Raw genomic sequence first — 18261 nt, 5'->3', positions numbered from 1 at the left:
GACAAATCGTGCGCATTTATTGTGTCATTGTGTGAATTGTTTAGGCTACCTTTTGTTTGTTCATGTTGATCAATTCCCCGTTACATATACATCACCACCAGTAAATGTTTACCGTTAATTCCCGTCTTTTATAATCTACAATGTTGATTTGCGATAATTTCTGTCAATGCAATTCAAACTGCTACTACACTTGATCAACAAGTTTTGTTTTATTTCATAACATTTACGAATGTTGTCAATTTCTTCATTGTTTTCTCAATTTCTTTATTGTCTTTTCATGTCTTTTTTGACTGTCCTGTCAATCTTGAGTGATCATGCATGCATAGAAGTAGGCTACTTTGCCTGCTTGCAAATGTGTGCTAAAAGTGGGATGTTTCATAGTATTTCTGATGATCTTAACTCACCACCATCAATTAACATATATATTTTTTAACAGTAAACCATGGAACCACCACTGCAATAGGCCTACACTCTTAGGAAAAAAAGGTGCTATCTAGAACCTAAAAGGATTATTCCGCTGTCCCCATAAGAGAACCCTTTAAAGAAGCCTTTTTGGTTCGAGGTAGAACCCCTTTGGTGCCTAGGTAGAACCCTTTTGGGTTCCATTCCACAGAGGGTTCTACATGGAACCCAAAAGGATTATTACTGGAACAAAAAATACTTCTACCTGGAACCAAAAAGGGTTCCCCTTTGGTGACAGCCAAAGAACCCTGTTGGAACCTCTTTTTTGAAGTATATTCAACACGTTCAACCTGTACTCAACAAACATCTGCCTGAGATGCAAGGTAACATGCAACATAGCACCACCACCTTTTAAGGTTTTCTTCAACCTCTGCTCAAATGTAAATAGCAGTTCCAAGAACCGCCACCAGGGGTGACTGTAGCATCCTCAAATTGACAAAAAGGAGACACAAGAGGCCAACCCACACTAATTTTAGATCCCAAGCGGCAGGATCCGGCACCTCTCAGTTTTGGACTTGTTTCGTTCTGGAACCCATTTGCCAGGATACGGTCCCTCTCGTGGCATGAAAAATACTTTTCACTGTTTGTAATGTAAAAATTATAATAAAAGCAATCAGAGTTAGGCTAATTCAAGTTGACTCCTCTTTAATTCTCCTCGCTGCCCCCTAAAAAACGTAAATGTGAAAACGTGCCTGATAATTGATTCGTGTTGGGCCAGACCGGGTTTATGATTTGCCCAACATTGTAGCCTGTATAGACCAATGCGTGGCCATTGCTGTTCTGAGAGAGAGAAGCGCGCCTGTATCTCGCACAGAACTAGAATGAGATTCACTTTCTATGATATCTCTCCCTCTCTCTACTCTGATAGACATGAGCCTGCAACTCTCATCTCTCCAGCATTGCACTTCGATTCCCACGGGGGGCCAGTATGAAAAAAATAAAAATAATAATAATGTATGCATTCACTAACTGTAAGTCACTCTGGATAAGAGCGTCTGCTAAATGACTAAAATGTAAAAAAATCATTTATTTCCGTATAGAATAATAGCCGCGCGAAGGGTTCTGGAGGTGCAGCACTCCTGATACCTTGAAATACATTTGCCAAAGTTATAGAATTACTGCTGTCTGTTCAGAAATAAATGAAATAACTCAGAATACTACACCAGGAGTAGGCCTATAACTTAGCCACAGATGATCAATAGTTTATTTTAAAAAATGTGCCTTGCTGTGGATTGTGTGTAGCCCAATCATGAGGCATGCCTACAGTTGGGAACACGTGACAAATCTGTCAGTGAACAGCATGCAGCCAAAACAGGCTTTTACCAAGTAAAACAACAGAGAGATAAGCTTTTGGCACAAGCTCATTGGCCATTGCGGGTGAGTGAGCTGAGCACAGGGCCGGCCCTCCCATTAGGCAAGATTAGGCAGCCGTCAATTGCAGCACTTGAATTTGGGGCGGCATTTTGACAATTGGCTGCCGCCCACCGACGCCCTTGATTGGCTGCTACACCGCCGACGGCACCCCAGCCACCAGCTCATAGCTATGGTGATGTGTGTGTTTATATGGGATTATCCAATAAAAATGAATCTGCCAATTAAATTATTGTTTAGTTTTTTATGTTTGTGTATGATGAAGACGATTAGTGATTAAGGCAGTAGCCTAACCTAGCCTGTTAATGTTAGCTAGCTACTACTAGTGGATATCATTTTAGCTAATAGTAAGCTATAGAGATTTGAAACGATTTGCTACCCTGTCTAAGGGACAAAAACTATCAGGAAGCGAATATATATTTTTTTTAAACGAATGAGAAAAGAGGCAGTCTCTAATCCAAAGAAATTTGCTACTGAAATTTATCAGCATGCAGCAATGTCCATCAGCCGGTGTGAAGAATGACAAGCCTCCAAGGACAGGCCATTCATTCGCCGAGAACAAAGAGCCCCCGTTCGCTGATTCTAGCAGCGAAGAGGGCAAACCGGAGGAGTCCGAGCCATGCACTTCCACTGATGATGACAGCTCTCTGGCTGGACAAGAACAGGTGGTTGCACCAGGCCTATCCACACCTCCAAACAATGCCGACAAAGACCCTACTATCTTGGACCCGGACTCAGATTCGTCGCTTCCGTCCCCGATGACAGTGATGGTGCTGCTGCTAAATCCAACTCCCAGACAAAAAACATAAAAGATCCTGGTGAGTGGCCAAAATATATGAATGGATCTTTACGGGATATGTTAGTGCAGGCTGGGCCACATCAGGATAAAACGGGGAATTTCCCAAGAGATGAGGGGCAACAAAAGTTTTCGGTGGCCCACTACAATGGGAGGATGGCGAATGGGGAGAGAGTGGAGAGACCATGGCTTGTCTATTCCAAGCAAAACGATGCAGCCTTCTGTTTTTGCTGCAAACTTTTTTCACACGAGTGCAAATCTGTGCTGGTCAGGGATGGAACCAGGGACTGGAAGAATCTGTGCCACCTCCTCAGCTCGCATGAGAAGTCGCATGACCACCTAGTTTCCAAAGGTGGAAGGAGCTGGAGATCAAGCTGGTGTCCAAGCAAACTATCGATGCCCAAGCCCAACGGGCTATTGACGGACAGACTCTCCACTGGCAGCAGGTGCTGCAGAGGCTCATAGCCCTGATACGCGTAATGGCCACCCAGAACATTGTGTTACGTGGGACCACCGATAGGCTCAATGAGCCAAATAATGGGAACTTTCTGAAGTTTGTGGAAATGCTGGGTATCTTTGATGGGATCATGAAGGAGCATGTAAGGAGAGTACAGTCCAAAGAAACACATGTGCACTACCTTGGTAAAAGAATCCAGAACGAAATCATTGACATGCTGGCACAAGAGATCCAGCAGACAGTGTGCAGTGATCTAAAAGCAGCCAAATATTTTTCTATAATTTTGGAATGCACACCAGACAAGAGCAAAACAGAGCAGATGACCATGGTGGTGCGTTTTGTTTCAACCGAGGATGATGGGTCAGTGCACACGAGAGAGCACTTCCTGGAGTTTAGTGAACTGCTTGACGCAATGGGGACGGGCATCTCAAAACTACAGAAACATGGCATCGCCATCATGGACATGAGAGGGCAGGGGTATGACAACGGGGCACAGCGGAGTTCAAAAGAGAGTGCAGGATATCAATCCGAGGGCCTTTTTTGTGCCATGCAGCGCGCACTAGCTGAACCTGGTTCTCTCTGATGCAGCATCGTGTTGCTTGGAGGCGGCTGAGTTTTTTAACACCATCCAAGATATTTATACATTTATACAAGGTTGGAGGCAAACAGCATTGCCGCCAAGATGAACAACTTTGGCTTCATGTGCGCAGTGGTCGTTTGGCATGACATCTTGTTCGAAGTGAACATCACCAGTAAGAGTTTGCAGGCGGTGAGTTTTAACATTTCACTAGCAGTGGAGTACATATCCAGACACCAAATGGCCTCCTTGTATCCCAATGCCTTTGTTGCCCTGAGAGTTCTTCTCACACTCCCGGTGACAGTGGCAAGTGGAGAGCGCACATTCTCCAAGCTCAAACTCATCAAAAACTACAGTGGGGGAAAAAAGTATTTAGTCAGCCACCAATTGTGCAAGTTCTCCCACTTAAAAAGATGAGAGAGGCCTGTAATTTTCATCATAGGTACACGTCAACTATGACAGACAAATTGAGAGAAAAAAAATCCAGAAAATCACATTGTAGGATTTTTAATGAATTTATTTGCAAATTATGGTGGAAAATAAGTATTTGGTCACCTACAAACAAGCAAGATTTCTGGCTCTCACAGACCTGTAACTTCTTCTTTAAGAGGCTCCTCTGTCCTCCACTCGTTACCTGTATTAATGGCACCTGTTTGAACTTGTTATCAGTATAAAAGACACCTGTCCACAACCTCAAACAGTCACACTCCAAACTCCACTATGGCCAAGACCAAAGAGCTGTCAAAGGACACCAGAAACAAAATTGTAGACCTGCACCAGGCTGGGAAGACTGCATCTGCAATAGGTAAGCAGCTTGGTTTGAAGAAATCAACTGTGGGAACAATTATTAGGAAATGGAAGACATACAAGACCACTGATAATCTCCCTCGATCTGGGGCTCCACGCAAGATCTCACCCAGACGGGGTCAAAATGATCACAAGAACGGTGAGCAAAAATCCCAGAACCACACGGGGGGACCTAGTGAATGACCTGCAGAGAGCTGGGACCAAAGTAACAAAGCCTACCATCAGTAACACACTACGCCGCCAGGGACTCAAATCCTGCAGTGCCAGACGTGTCCCCCTGCTTAAGCCAGTACATGTCCAGGCCCGTCTGAAGTTTGCTAGAGTGCATTTGGATGATCCAGAAGAGGATTGGGAGAATGTCATATGGTCAGATGAAACCAAAATATAACTTTTTGGTAAAAACTCAACTCGTCGTGTTTGGAGGACAAAGAATGCTGAGTTGCAGCCAAAGAACACCATACCTACTGTGAAGCATGGGGGGTGGAAACATCATGCTTTGGGGCTGTTTTTTCTGCAAAGGGACCAGGACGACTGATCCGTGTAAAGGAAAGAATGAATGGGGCCATGTATCGTGAGATTTTGAGTGAAAACCTCCTTCCATCAGCAAGGGCATTGAAGATGAAACGTGGCTGGGTCTTTCAGCATGACAATGATCCCAAACACACCGCCCGGGCAACGAAGGAGTGGCTTCGTAAGAAGCATTTCAAGGTCCTGGAGTGGCCTAGCCAGTCTCCAGATCTCAACCCCATAGAAAATCTTTGGAGGGAGTTGAAAGTCCGTGTTGCCCAGCGACAGCCCCAAAACATCACTGCTCTAGAGGAGATCTGCATGGAGGAATGGGCCAAAATACCAGCAACAGTGTGTGAAAACCTTGTGAAGACTTACAGAAAACGTTTGACCTGTGTCATTGCCAACAAAGGGTATATAACAAAGTATTGAGAAACTTTTGTTATTGACCAAATACTTATTCTCCACCATAATTTGCAAATAAATTCATTAAAAATCCTACAATGTGATTTTCTGGATTTCTTTCTCATTTTGTCTGTCATAGTTGACGTGTACCTATGATGAAAATTACAGGCCTCTCTCTCTTTTTAAGTGGGAGAACTTGCACAATTGGTGGCTGACTAAATACTTTTTTTCCCCACTGTATTTTCAAATAAACCAAATTTGCCTTATCAACACAGTAGGCCTAAATATTTCCTAACAATATTATAACTTAAATATACTTACTCCTCAATCAGATCAAGGACATCTTGTGAATTATTTTCATTGTCTCTAAGGAAACTATCTGGGGCAGACACTCGAAAAATTTTGTGTGTACCATTCCTTTGCCATAGTTTTTCCTGTTAAAAAAACAAAACAAATGAATGTCTGTGTCGCCCGTGAGCTCTCAAATACCTTGCCAGTCTCTCACTCTATGAACGGTCACTGCTATCCGGATTCCTTGGGACGTCCCTACCCTGAACCAAACCCTAAACCCTAACTATAATCATAACCCTTACCTATCACTAAACTTAACCTTTACCTTAACCATTTTACATTTCTACTTGATTGAGGTAGGGACATAAGGATCCCAGATAGCATGGACCCTCTGGGAAATCCTATGAACTCCTCTATTAGACTGAAAGTCATGGACACAACTCCTATTGGTCGTCTGACGTACTTGGAACTTGTAACAACACAGTCTGTGATTGGCTAACAACATTTAGATCTGTATACAGTGAGATAAGATAACGTACCATCCCATGAGGTGTTGAGGGAAAGCAAGATTACCTATAGATTGGACGTCATATTTTCTAGGCCATAATAATCAGAAATACACAAGCTGTAGGCAACACTATAGCTCAATGTGGCAAGCTATATTAGAATGTCGGCTTGCACAGGAAAAATTGTACGTTTCTAACATTTATGGTTGAGATTTAATTAATATAAATATAAACTATGCACCTTGTGACTTTTATTAATATGCAGGCGTCACACAGACATTAGTAAGGTGTTGGTATGATGACATGTTAGTTACACGGTCAATGGTAGGAGACAGCATAATTGTATTAACATGCAGGCATCACGCAGACGTTAGTAAGGCCTTGATATCACATCATGTCAGTCAGACGTTCAATGATAGGCAACAGCCAAACAGTGGTACTGTTGCCTAGGCTTAATTTTGGCCTGAATCACTCCCCATAGCGCACTACAGGTTTTGTATTTGTATTTATTATGGATCCCCATTAGTTGCTGCCAAGGCACATGCTGCTCTTCCTGGGGTCCAGCAAAATTAAGGTAGTTATAAATGCTTTATAACATTACAATACATTCACAACAGATTTCACAACATATTAAGTGTGTGCCCTCAGGCCTCTACTCTACTACCATATATCTACAACACAAAATCCATGTGTATGTATAGTCTGTATGTTATCGTGTGTTTGTATGAATGTGTTTGTGCTTATGTTTGTGTTGCTTCACAGTCCCCGCTGTTCCATAAGGTGTATTTTTATCTGTTTTTTAAATCTAATTTTACTGCTTGCATGAGTTACTTGGTGTGGAATATAGTTCCATGTAGTCATGGCTCTATGTAGTACTGTGCGCCTAGTCAGAGAGGAAGAGGAAGAGAGAGGCCCCAACTCAGTAGAAAATCTGTCTCCCACCAGCAGCCCGGTCGCTTTTTGGGGGGGTTTCATGCACCAAGCGAGGAATTTTTGTATGGAGGTCAATGAGTATTGAATTTGGTCAACAAGAAAATGAATGGCTTATTTGCTACATTTTTTATTTATTTTTATTTAACCTTGATTTTAATAAGGAAGACATATTGAGTCCTAGGTCTATTTTTCAAATGCGCCCTGTAAAATACAACAAAGTGTATGATGAAATGAACCCTCTATGAAATGTTCCAGTTCCCACCAATATCCAGCAACTTCGCACAGACATTGAAGACGAGTGGGACAACATTCCACAATCAACAGCCTGATCAACTCTATGCAAAGGAGATGAGTCGCGCTTGCATGAGGAAAATAGTGGTCACACCAGATACTAACTGGTTTTCCGATCCACGCCCCTACCTTTTTTTAAAGGTGTCTGGGACCAACAGATTTATATCTGTATTCCCAGTCATGTGAAATCCATAGATTAGGGCCTAATTTATTTATTTCAATTGACTGATTTCCTGATATGAACTGTAACTCTTTGAAATTGTTGCATGTTGCGTTTTTATTTTCGTTCAGTGTATATACTGTATATATACACATTAAAATACAAAAACACATTAATGGTAAGCACAAATAAAACATCACAAGTCACGCATAAAAACAGTTACATTCCTCCACAAATAAGTCCCCAATCTATACTTTACATTGCCCGAACGGCAACAGAATATCAAGATTAAATGTATTTAGAATTTTGTTCAAGCGATACGGTGCATTAAAACTAAAAGCAGATTTACCGAGCTCGGTGGATATCCTTGGAACCTCAAGCTAACCAATCCTGTGAACGGGTTAGGCAACTCAGGTGTCTATACTTCAACAGCAAAGTTAGATATGACGGAGGTATGAAGTAGGGCCTTGTAAACAAAAATGGAGTGATGTAGAGATCTACAGGGCTTTAGCGAAGTTCAGCCAACCTTTTAACACAGGATGCAGTGATAAGTATTAAAACTGTCACCTGTAACAAAACGAAGGGCACTAAACGATGGTATCCCAAGGTTTAAGAGTAGTAGAAGCTGCACTTTGAAAAATAATATCACCATAATCAAGAACAGATAAAAAGGTTGACTGAATAATCTGCTTCCTACTGCTTAGAGAAATGCACGTTTGGTTTTTAAACCTAAGTATTTATATGCGGGAACACGTTCGATTGGAGAACCATCTAATGAGTGAACATGTAGTTAATCGGAAACATTCTTACATGTTTAAAAACATGTATTTCGTTTTTCCCGTATTAAGCACAAGGTTTATTTGATCTAAACTAAATTTCGTAATGCTTAAATTGTTATGAGTGTACTGATATGAGTAGGACACGTGACATCCCGACAACTTTGATAAAAAACACGTTATACCGGAGTTGACGAGATGGCTATGCATATTCATGGCATGAGGCTAGAAGCATAGCATCTCTCTCCATTGACATCAACAACCCTCATCGAATATTCAAAAAGGATTACAATAATGAGATGTATCCACCAATCCAAAGTATGGATAGGCAGGAGCTAGACAGGCCGCCGTGCCGCTTTATGGGCGACTCCCAATGTTAGGGCGGAGAGACATGTATCTGTCAGTATACTCAATCTTTGTCGTAGTCAGCCAGGTGATGATGGCGCGCCCTCTCCTGTTCAGCAACAGGTTTCAACGTCACCAGGACCAATGTCATCTATCATGCATGGAAGTGGAATAATAATTGCTTTTACATGGGTGGGAGAATAATCAAATCTATTTTAACCCAGCCATCCAGTTAGAATGAATCCGGTTTAATAAAAACTAAGAGTGCCCATTCTTTTCATAATGTAGTATATTTTAATATTTACAATACAAACACACAAGCATCACATCACAATATGGGTAAGAGACAAGTGCCAGTTGTGGAAACCTTACAGCAAGTTGTCACTCAAGTCCATCTGATGATCCCAAATTCTTTCTATTCAGAATAATCTTTATAGAAGGCTCATATGAATGTAAAAGAAACGGCTATAGCTGTTGTCCAATTCTCTACCCTTCTCCTGAGATGTGCACTCCTACACCCCCTCATGGATTTAAAAGGAATTGATTGGTGCAAAGGATATGGTTGAAACTCCCTTCATCCATGCTTGTAACAATTCAATGCTTTTGGACGAAGGGTGTAGGATCTATCCAAGTTCACATCACAGTCCCTTGTAGGTAACCTTTCACCTCTTTTCCTCTTGACCCCTCTCTCACACTGCTGTCCCCTCCTGCCTCTCCCGCTCCCTCTCTTTCTCCTGACTTCTGAAGTACTCTTTGCTGAGTAGGACATCCCTCTTCAGGGGTAAGGTTGGCTCCTCAACCGCCGCCCCTAGCTTATCTTTCTGCCGCTGGGCGAGAAGCATGGCACGGAGCAGGGGCGGGTACGACACATAGCGTATGGGGGGCTCGGGAACAGGGTTGTAGAGTTTGAACTGCTCCTCCTCGTGTTTGGGCACCAGACGCCAGTCATGGTACATCACCTTGTCAATCTCCTTCACTTCACTCTCCTGCTTGCCTGTGGAAAATAATAATACACATAATGTTGACTTGGTCTTTTCCTAATCTCTTTTCACAACCACTGCTGTGATAAATGTCAAATGACAGTAATGCGGAGGTAGTCTCGCCCACCAGCCAGCTCTCTCTGTCGAGACGGGACTTGAAGGAGCGGCGAAAACAGCCAATGGTTTTAATTGGCTGATCTCTCAGTCCATCACCATCTAGCACAGGGGTCTCCAACTTTTTCTAGCATGAGAAAATTAAACATGTCGAGAGCTACACATTCTAGCTTTCAAATAGGCACATTCTTCTCCTCTCCCCTCCCCTCCACTCTTCCCCAGGTCCTTAGTGTACAAGAGAAAGTAGTACACTATGTTTTCTGTCAATATACCTGGTAAAATAATTGTTAATAAACAACTAAGGGGGGCCCTATAAAATGTTTTTTCCCCAAAATTCTATTTATATTTTCCCAAATTATGTTCAGTTTTATTTTTCCTGGTTTTATATTTTGTTAGTTTTTTTACTCTGAAAATTACAATTGAGTGCCGCAGCAGTCTAAGGCACTGTATCGCAGTGCTAGAGGCGTCACTACAGAACCGGGTTCGTCCCGGGCTGTGTCGCAGCCGGCCACGACGGGGAGACCCATGAGGCGGCGCACAATTGACCCAGTGTCGTCCAGGTTAGGGGAGGGTTTGGCTGGCTGGGATGTCCTTGTCCCATTGCGCTCTAGCGACTCCTTGTGACGGCCGGGCGCATGCACGCTGACTTCGGTCGCCAGCTGTACAGTGTTTCCTCCGACACATTGTTGCGGCTGGCTTCCGGGTTAAGCATGCAGTGTGTCAAGAAGCAGTGCGGCTTGGCGGGGTCGGTGTTTCAAAGGACACATGGCTCTCGACCTTCGCCTCTCCCAAGTCCGTACGGGAGTTGCAGCGATGGGACAAGACTCTAACTACCAATTGGATATCACGAAATTGGGGAGAAAAAGGGGTAAAAAGTACCCCCCAAAAATAAAAGTACAATTGTTCGTAGAGAAACAACAAAATTGATGTTCTGAGTTCATGTCAATGCTTAAATCACATCTGAAGACAATTCTGTTAGGCCTGGAAGAAAAAAAAGTGTAATTCCCCTTTAATTGTGCATCTGGCCCTTTAATTGCGCATCTAGCGAGTAAGGAATGTGCCATCTAATGTTCTGGTCTAGTGATGGTTCTGTACTGCTGCAGCTCATTTCATGGCAAGTTTGCAAATAACAAAAAATTAATTGGCAGATATGTTAGGTTTGGCTTTTTAAGCCAATAGTGGCTAACCAGGGGTGGGATAATGTCAATGTTGCATTGGCTAGATATAGTAGCTGGGAGCTTGCGGTCTCTGATACTTGAGATTTGTTTATGACAGTTTTGTGGTGGAACACGTGAAAATTGCATGTACTTTCTGAATTGTTTGGCGAGTGCCTTCAGAAAGTATTCAGACCCCTTGACTTTCTCCACATTTTGTTACGTTACAGCCTTATTCTAAAATTGATTAAATATTTTTTTCCCCTCATCAATCTACACACAATACCCCATAATGACAAAGCAAAAACTTTTTTCGAAATCTTATATTCTAATTTATTAAAAATGAAACACTGAAATATCACATTTACATAAGTATTCAGACCCTTTACTCAGTACTTTGTGGAAGCACCTTTGGCAGCGATTATAGCATGGAGTCTTCTTGGGTATGACGCTACAAGCTTGGCACACCTGTATTTGGGGAGTTTCTCCCATTCTTCTCTGCAGATGTTCTCAAGCTCTGTCAGCTTGGATGGGGAGCGTTGCTGCACAGCTATTTTCAGGTCTCTCCAGAGATGTTCGATCGGGTTCAAGTCCGGGCTCTGGCTGGGCCACTCAAGGACATTAGGAGACTTGTCCCGAAGCCACTCCTGCGTTATCTTGGATGTGTGCTTAGAGTCGTTGCCCTGTTGGAAAGTGAACTTTCGCCCCAGTCTGAGATCCTGAGCGCTCTGGAGCAGGTTTTCATCAAGGATCTCTCTGTACTTTGCTCCGTTCATCTTTGCCTCAATTCTGACTAGGCTCCCAGTCCCTGCCGCTGAAAAACATCCCCACAGCATGATGCTGCCACCACCATGCTTCACCGTAGGGATGGTGCCAGGTTTCCTCCAGACGTGACGCTTTCCCTAATATGGTTTCTGACTGTTTGTGCAGAAATTCTTTGGTTGTGCTGTTTCATCAGCTGTCCGGGTGGCTGGTGTCAGATTTTCCCGCAGGTGAAGAAGCCGGATGTGGAGGTCCTGGGCTGGCGTGGTTACACGTGGTCTGCTGTTGTGAGGCCGGTTGGAAGTATTGCCAAGTTCTCTAAAACTATGTTGGAGGTGGCTTATGGTAGAGAAATTAACATAAAATTATCTGGCAACAGCTCTGGTGGATATTCCTGCAGTCAGCATGCCAATTGCACGCTCTCTCAACCTAAGACATCTGTGGCATTGTGTGACAAAACTGGACATTTTAGAGTGATCTTTTGTCCACAGCACAAGGTGCACCTGTGTAATGATCATGCTGTCTAATCAGCGTCTTGATATGCCACACCTGCCAGGTGGGTGGATTATCTTGGCAAAGGAGAAATGCTCACTAACAGGGATGTAAACAAATTCGTGCACAACATTTGAGAAATAAGCTTTTTGTGCGTATGGACTACTTCTGGGATCTTTTACTTCAGCTCATGAAACATGGGACCAACACTTTCCATTTTGCGTTTATATTTTTGTTCAGTGTAATAGGCCAAGGCACAGCTGTAGCAGGCTCTCTCCCTCTCCCGCCTCAATTTGAACTACACCCCTTTCAAGTCCCACATTAATGCACACTGTTGTCTATCCCAATAGTGGACTAAAGGAGCCGATAGTATTTTTCAGTTACAACACGTTTGTGGCGTCCGTCTTCCGTTTACACACAGGTGTTCGGAGACGCAGATAGCTAATTAGCACAGGTAGTCCACTTTTTCCGTCAGTGTTTTCCATAAACAAGCGCTGTAACATGGAAATATGGCTGTGTGGGAACACTAAGCCTATAAAAAGGTGTAGTAATTTCACTTTTTTAAATGTATTATTATTTCTCACTGATATGAAAGGTACATTCCTTATGCTTCCAAAACTGTAGCGCAAGCGATGCGTGTTAATGTTTAGTGCAAGCTAAACTCTTAACAAAACTTCCCCGGTCAGAAGAAACGGTTACCAGGCTCTATGAGCCAGCAACACGAGCCTGGGGACGAGGTTAATGCTGAAGAAACCTAAACCTAGGCATTCTTTCATCTGTGAGAGATCATGCAATGACAGAGAGGCATATGAAAAGCTGCTGAAATGTCATTCTGTAAAAACAAATAAAAAGGCTTTTCACACTACGGAGTCGAACCGAGCAGCACTGAACCAAGCTGTGCTGAGGATCGGAACGGTAGTGTGAAAAGGCTGTCTTGGTCGTCATCTCTTATCTGTTCATGACCACTATTGTGAATCACGTCGGTACTACAAAGGAAAGCTACACCTATTCTTTCTTCAGTGAGAGAGCATGATATATGATGTGTGAATGGGAAATTCTCACCTTTATAGGTCAGGATTCCCCATGCTCTGCCGTGGTCCATGTTCTACAGAGAAGAAGAGAGCGGAGTTATAAACATGTAAACGACATGACAAACAGTATGTGGACACCTGCTCGTCGAACATCTCATTCCAAAATCATAGTTATTAATATGGAGTTAGTCCCCCCCTTTCCTGCTATAACAGCTTCCACCCTTCTGGGAAGGTTTTCCACTAGATGTTGGAACATTACCGCAGGGACTTGAGGTCGGGCACTGATGTTGGGCGATTAGGCCTGTATCGCAGTTGCCGTTCCAATTCATCCCAAAGGTGTTCGATGAGGTTGAGTTCATGTCTCTGTGCAGGCCAGTCAAGTTCTTCCATACCGATCTCAACAAACCATTTCTGTATTGACCTCGCTTTGTGCACGGGGGCACTGTCATCCTGAAACAGGAAAGGTCCTTCCCCAAACAGTTGCCACATAGTAGGAAGCACAATCGTCTAGAATGTCATTGTATGCTGTAGCGTTAAGATTTCCCTTCACTGGAACTAAGGGGCCTAGCCCAAACCATGAAAAACAGACCCAGACCATTATTCTTCCTCCACCAAACTTTACAGTTGGCACTATGCATTGGGGCAGGTAGTGTTCTCCTGGCATCTGCCAAACCCCGATTTGTCCGTCAGACTGCCAAATGGTGAAGTGTGATTCATCACTCCAGAGAACACGTTTCCACTGCTCCAGAGTTCAATGGCGGCGAGCTTTACACCACTCCAGCCGACACTTGGCATTGCGCATGGTGATCTTAGGCTAGTGTGCGGCTACTCGGCTATGGAAACCCATTTCATGAAGCTCCCGACGAACAGTTCTTGTGCTGACATTTCTTCCTCAGGCAGTTTGGAACTCTGTAGTGAGTGTTGCAGCCGAGGACAGACGATCTTCAGCGGTACCGTTCTGTGAGCAGAAGTTTCCACTTCTCAATAACAGCACTTACAGTTGACCGGGGCAGCTCTAGCAAGGCAGAAATGTTAAGAACTGACTTGTTAGAAAGGTGGCATCCTATGACGGTGCCACGTTGAAAGTCACTGAGCTCTTCAGTAAGGCCATTCTACAGTCGTGGTCAAAAGTTTTGAGAATGATACAAATACCAATTTTCACAAAGTCTGCTGCCTCAGTTTTGATGATGGCAATTTGCATATACTCCAGAATGTCATGAAGAGTGATCAGATGAATTGCAATTAATTGCAAAGTCCCTCTTTGCCATGAAAATGAACTTAATCCCAAAAAAACTTTTCCACTGCATTTCAGCCCTGCCACAAAAGGACCAGCTGCCATAATGTCAGTGATTCTCTCGTTAACACAGGTGAGAGTGTTGACGAGGACAAGGCTGGAGATCACTCTGTCATGCTGATTGAGTTAGAATAACAGACTGGAAGCTTTAAAAGGAGGGTGGTGCTTGAAATCATTGTTCTTCCTCTGTCAACCATGGTTACCTGCAAGGAAACACGTGCCGTCATCATTACTTTACACAAAAAGGGCTTCACAGAAAGGTATTGCTGCTTGTAAGATTGCACCTAAATCAACTATTTATCGGATCATCAAGAACTTCAAGGAGAGAGGTTAAATTGTTGTGAAGAAGGCGTCAGGGCGCCCAAGAAAGTCCAGCAAGCGCCAGAACCGTCTCCTAAAGTTGATTCAACTGCGGGATTGGGGCACCACCAGTGCAGAGCTTGCTCAGGAATGGCAGCAGGCAGGTGTGAGTGCATCTGCACGCACAGTGAGGTGAAGACTTTTGGAGGATGGCCTGGTGTCAAGAAGGGCAGCAAAGAAGCCACTTCTCTCCAGGAAAAGCATCAGAGACAGACGGATATTCTGCAAAAGGTACAAGGATTGGACTGCTGAGGACTGGGGTAAAGTCATTTTCTCTGATGAATCCCCTTTCCGATTGTTTGGGGCATCCGGAAAAAACCTTGTCCAGAGAAGACAAGGTGAGTGCTACCATCAGTCCTGTGTCATGCCAACAGTAAAGCATCCTGAGACCATTCATGTGTGGGGTTGCTTCTCAGCCAAGGGAGTGGGCTCACTCACAATTTTGCCTAAGAACACAGCCATGAATAAAGAATGGTACCAACACATCCTCTGAGAGCAACTTCTCCCACCATCCAAGAACAGTTTGGTGACGACCAATGCCTTTTCCAGCATGATGGAGCACCTTGCCATAAGGCAAAAGTGATAACTAAGTGGCTCGGGGAACAAAACATCAACATTATGGGTCCATGGCCTGGAAACTCCCCAGACCTTAATCCAATTGAGAACTTTAGTTCGATCCTCAAGAGGCAGGTGGACAAACAAAAACCCACAAATTCTGACAAACTCCAAGCATTGATTATGCAAGAATGGGCTGCCATCAGTCAGGATGTGGGCCGAAGTTAATTGACAGCATGCCAGGGCGGATTGCAGAGGTCTTGAAAAAGAAGGGTCAACACTGCAAATATTGACTCTTTGCATGAACTTAATGTAATTGTCAATAAAAGCCTTTGACACTTATGGAATGCTTGTAATTATACTTCAGTATACCATAGTAACATCTGACAAAAATATCTCATAACACTGAAGCAGCGAACTTTGTGAAGACCAATACTTGTGTCATTCTCAAAACTTTTGACCACGACTGTACTGCCAATGTTTGTCTATGGAGATTGCATGGCTATGTGCTCGATTTTATACACCTGTCAGCAACAGGTGTGGCTGAAATAGCCGAATCCACTAATTTGAAGGCGTGTCCACATACTTTTGTATAAATAGTGTATGTATGAGGCTTTATAGGGCTCCCGAGTGGCGCAGCGGTCTAAGGCACTGCATCTCAGTGCTTGAGGCGTCACTACAGACTCCCTGGTTCGATTCCAGGCTGTATCACAACCGGCCGTGATTGGGAGTCTCATAGGGCGGCGCACAATTGGCACAGCGTCGTCCGGGTTTGGCCGGTGTAGGCCGTCATTGTAAATAAGAATTTGTTCTTAACTGACTTGCCTAGTTAAATAAAGGTAAAATAAAAAATAAAATAAATAAATATAGTAACAGTGTAATAACAGTGTTATAAGCCTCCACTCCCATTACTCACCCTCTTTCCCTTACCTCTGTCCCCCCTCTTACCTTTTTCACTCCCCCCATTTCCTCTCCCCACTCACTTCTGCAGTGTAGTCCACCTTGACCTTGGTGACCTGCCAGTAGCTAGGTGCTTCAGGGTGCTCTGTCAGCCAAGACTTGCGTGTGAACAGGTGGCCAACCCCGAACAGCCTGAGGCCAGACAGCAGGGAGAAGAGACGGCTCTCTCTCCTCACGTCCTGAATAGAAACGAAAGCAGTTTTAGGGTTTTATCAATTTTCTTTCCCTTGTTCGAGGGCTAGGGTTCCCAGGTTTCTGAAATTCCCAGGTTTTCCTTAAAACACGGTCGGAAGGTTCCCAGGATCTTGCAGAAATAAGCTGGAAATCCAGGAATCCGCCCAACCATGATTTCTGGAAAACTTTTGGGAATGTTACCGGACTTATCAAGGGCACAACAGTAGTCGATGGGATCTGGCATCACAGACCCACAGCCCTCCATCTAGTTGCCAGTTAAATTCCCACTTTTTACACCTGGCCTGGGGCTTGAACCATCAACCTTCTGGCCCTGCTTTCTAACCTCTAGGCTACCTGGTGCCCCACACACATACCTGCCAGGCAAGCACGGGCAGGGTCTTCATGGTGTGTGGTCGCGTCATGGTGTCGTAGTCCAGTGCGTACTTCTCAGACTCCCGTGGCCGATTCTTCAGCTCCCGGTACACACGGATCTTCCGGGCCATCTCAGCGATCAGGCGGACGCGCTTCTTCTTCACCATGATTGGTCGATAATGATGTCACTGGGTCTCCTTCAGAACCTGGGGGTTAGGAGGTTAGGCTCACATAAAGGAATAAATAAAGACAGTTCTGACCATTTTACAAAAGAGGTACTCATGAAGACATTCACAGATCTGATAACCTGGAGACACTCGCAGGTCTGATAACCTAGAATGACCCAAATACACTGAATGCAAACCCAAGTAAAACCAGAGTTTCTGGTCTGGTGTATTTGGGACTAACGATTCTGTTTCAGCAGATATCTAGACAGATACAGCCCCAAATTCACCAGACTATGGAACCCTAGTTTTTCCTGGGCCTGCATTCAGTGTGCTATTCAAGAGGTGTTACCGTTAACAACATACTAGTTAGTCATCATACTGTAGTTCATCTCGTTAAGTAAAGCCAAACATCTTAAGAACCACAATCAATACTGCTCAATTGAATAATGACTACCGTTAACGTTAGATAGCTAAATGTGGTCTGCTAACGTTAGCTACTATTTCACGTGCTAGGACCGGCAGTCTTGTCTGTCGCAAGCTAGCTAATACAGATAGCCAGAGAGATGGCACGCTAACGGTAGTTATCGACGTTAGCGGGCTAGCTAGCGAAGTATTCCACTATTCAACAGACAGTATTCTTGTTATCACCATTTTTAAAATAGTAGCTTACATTTCCAGGGGATGTTTTATTTTGCATACCTAACTACCTGAGATTTGACTTGACCTCCACAACGCACAACTTCTGTGACGACTTCCTCCGAAATTGTCAAACGACGGACGCAAAACCTCCCTGGAAGTACTGATACATTTCTTTAGTTCCGGGATAGACATGTTCCGCTTTGAAACGTTTTGGGGGTGGTCACTCCGGGGACACTCCAGACTTAGTTTTTTTTGCTTTGGCGTTGTTTGCAAAGATTGAAGTGATATTTTAACTACTATCACAAACTATTGGAAGGAAACAAGAGAGGGTGCGAAATACACTGCTCAAAAAAATTAAGGGAACACTTAAACAACACAATGTAACTCCAAGTCAATCACACTTCTGTGAAATCAAACTGTCCACTTAGGAAGCAACACTGATTGACAATACATTTCACATGCTGTTGTGCAAATGGAATAGACAACAGGTGGAAATTATAGGCAATTAGCAAGACACCCCCAA

The 18261-nt window shown here is 43.8% G+C and overlaps 1 protein-coding gene across 3 annotated transcripts; it reads right to left on the bottom strand.

The window, feature by feature from the left end:
- Positions 1–8955: 8955 nt before the first annotated feature.
- Positions 8956–17908, bottom strand: mrps34 (mitochondrial ribosomal protein S34). Of its 3 annotated transcripts, none has more exons than XM_041862460.2 (5): positions 17807–17908; positions 16935–17138; positions 16410–16565; positions 13249–13291; positions 8956–9678 (listed from the first exon to the last, which is right to left on the bottom strand). In XM_041862460.2, exons 2-5 carry the CDS (start codon positions 17097–17099, stop codon positions 9374–9376), a joined length of 669 nt encoding a protein of 222 aa, XP_041718394.1. In that variant the 5' UTR covers positions 17100–17138; positions 17807–17908; the 3' UTR covers positions 8956–9373. The 3 variants fall into 3 exon arrangements, with proteins under 3 accessions (XP_041718394.1, XP_041718392.1, XP_041718393.1); XM_041862458.2 differs by having other exon boundaries at positions 17799–17901; XM_041862459.2 differs by having other exon boundaries at positions 17770–17871.
- Between the last annotated feature and the right edge of the window lie 353 nt (positions 17909–18261).

This window comes from Coregonus clupeaformis, chromosome 35, assembly GCF_020615455.1.
Source record: "Coregonus clupeaformis isolate EN_2021a chromosome 35, ASM2061545v1, whole genome shotgun sequence".
NCBI classification, from domain to species: Eukaryota; Metazoa; Chordata; class Actinopteri; order Salmoniformes; family Salmonidae; genus Coregonus; species Coregonus clupeaformis.
Note: the sequence above shows the minus strand (reverse complement) of the source record. Positions and strands in the feature narration are given on the sequence as shown.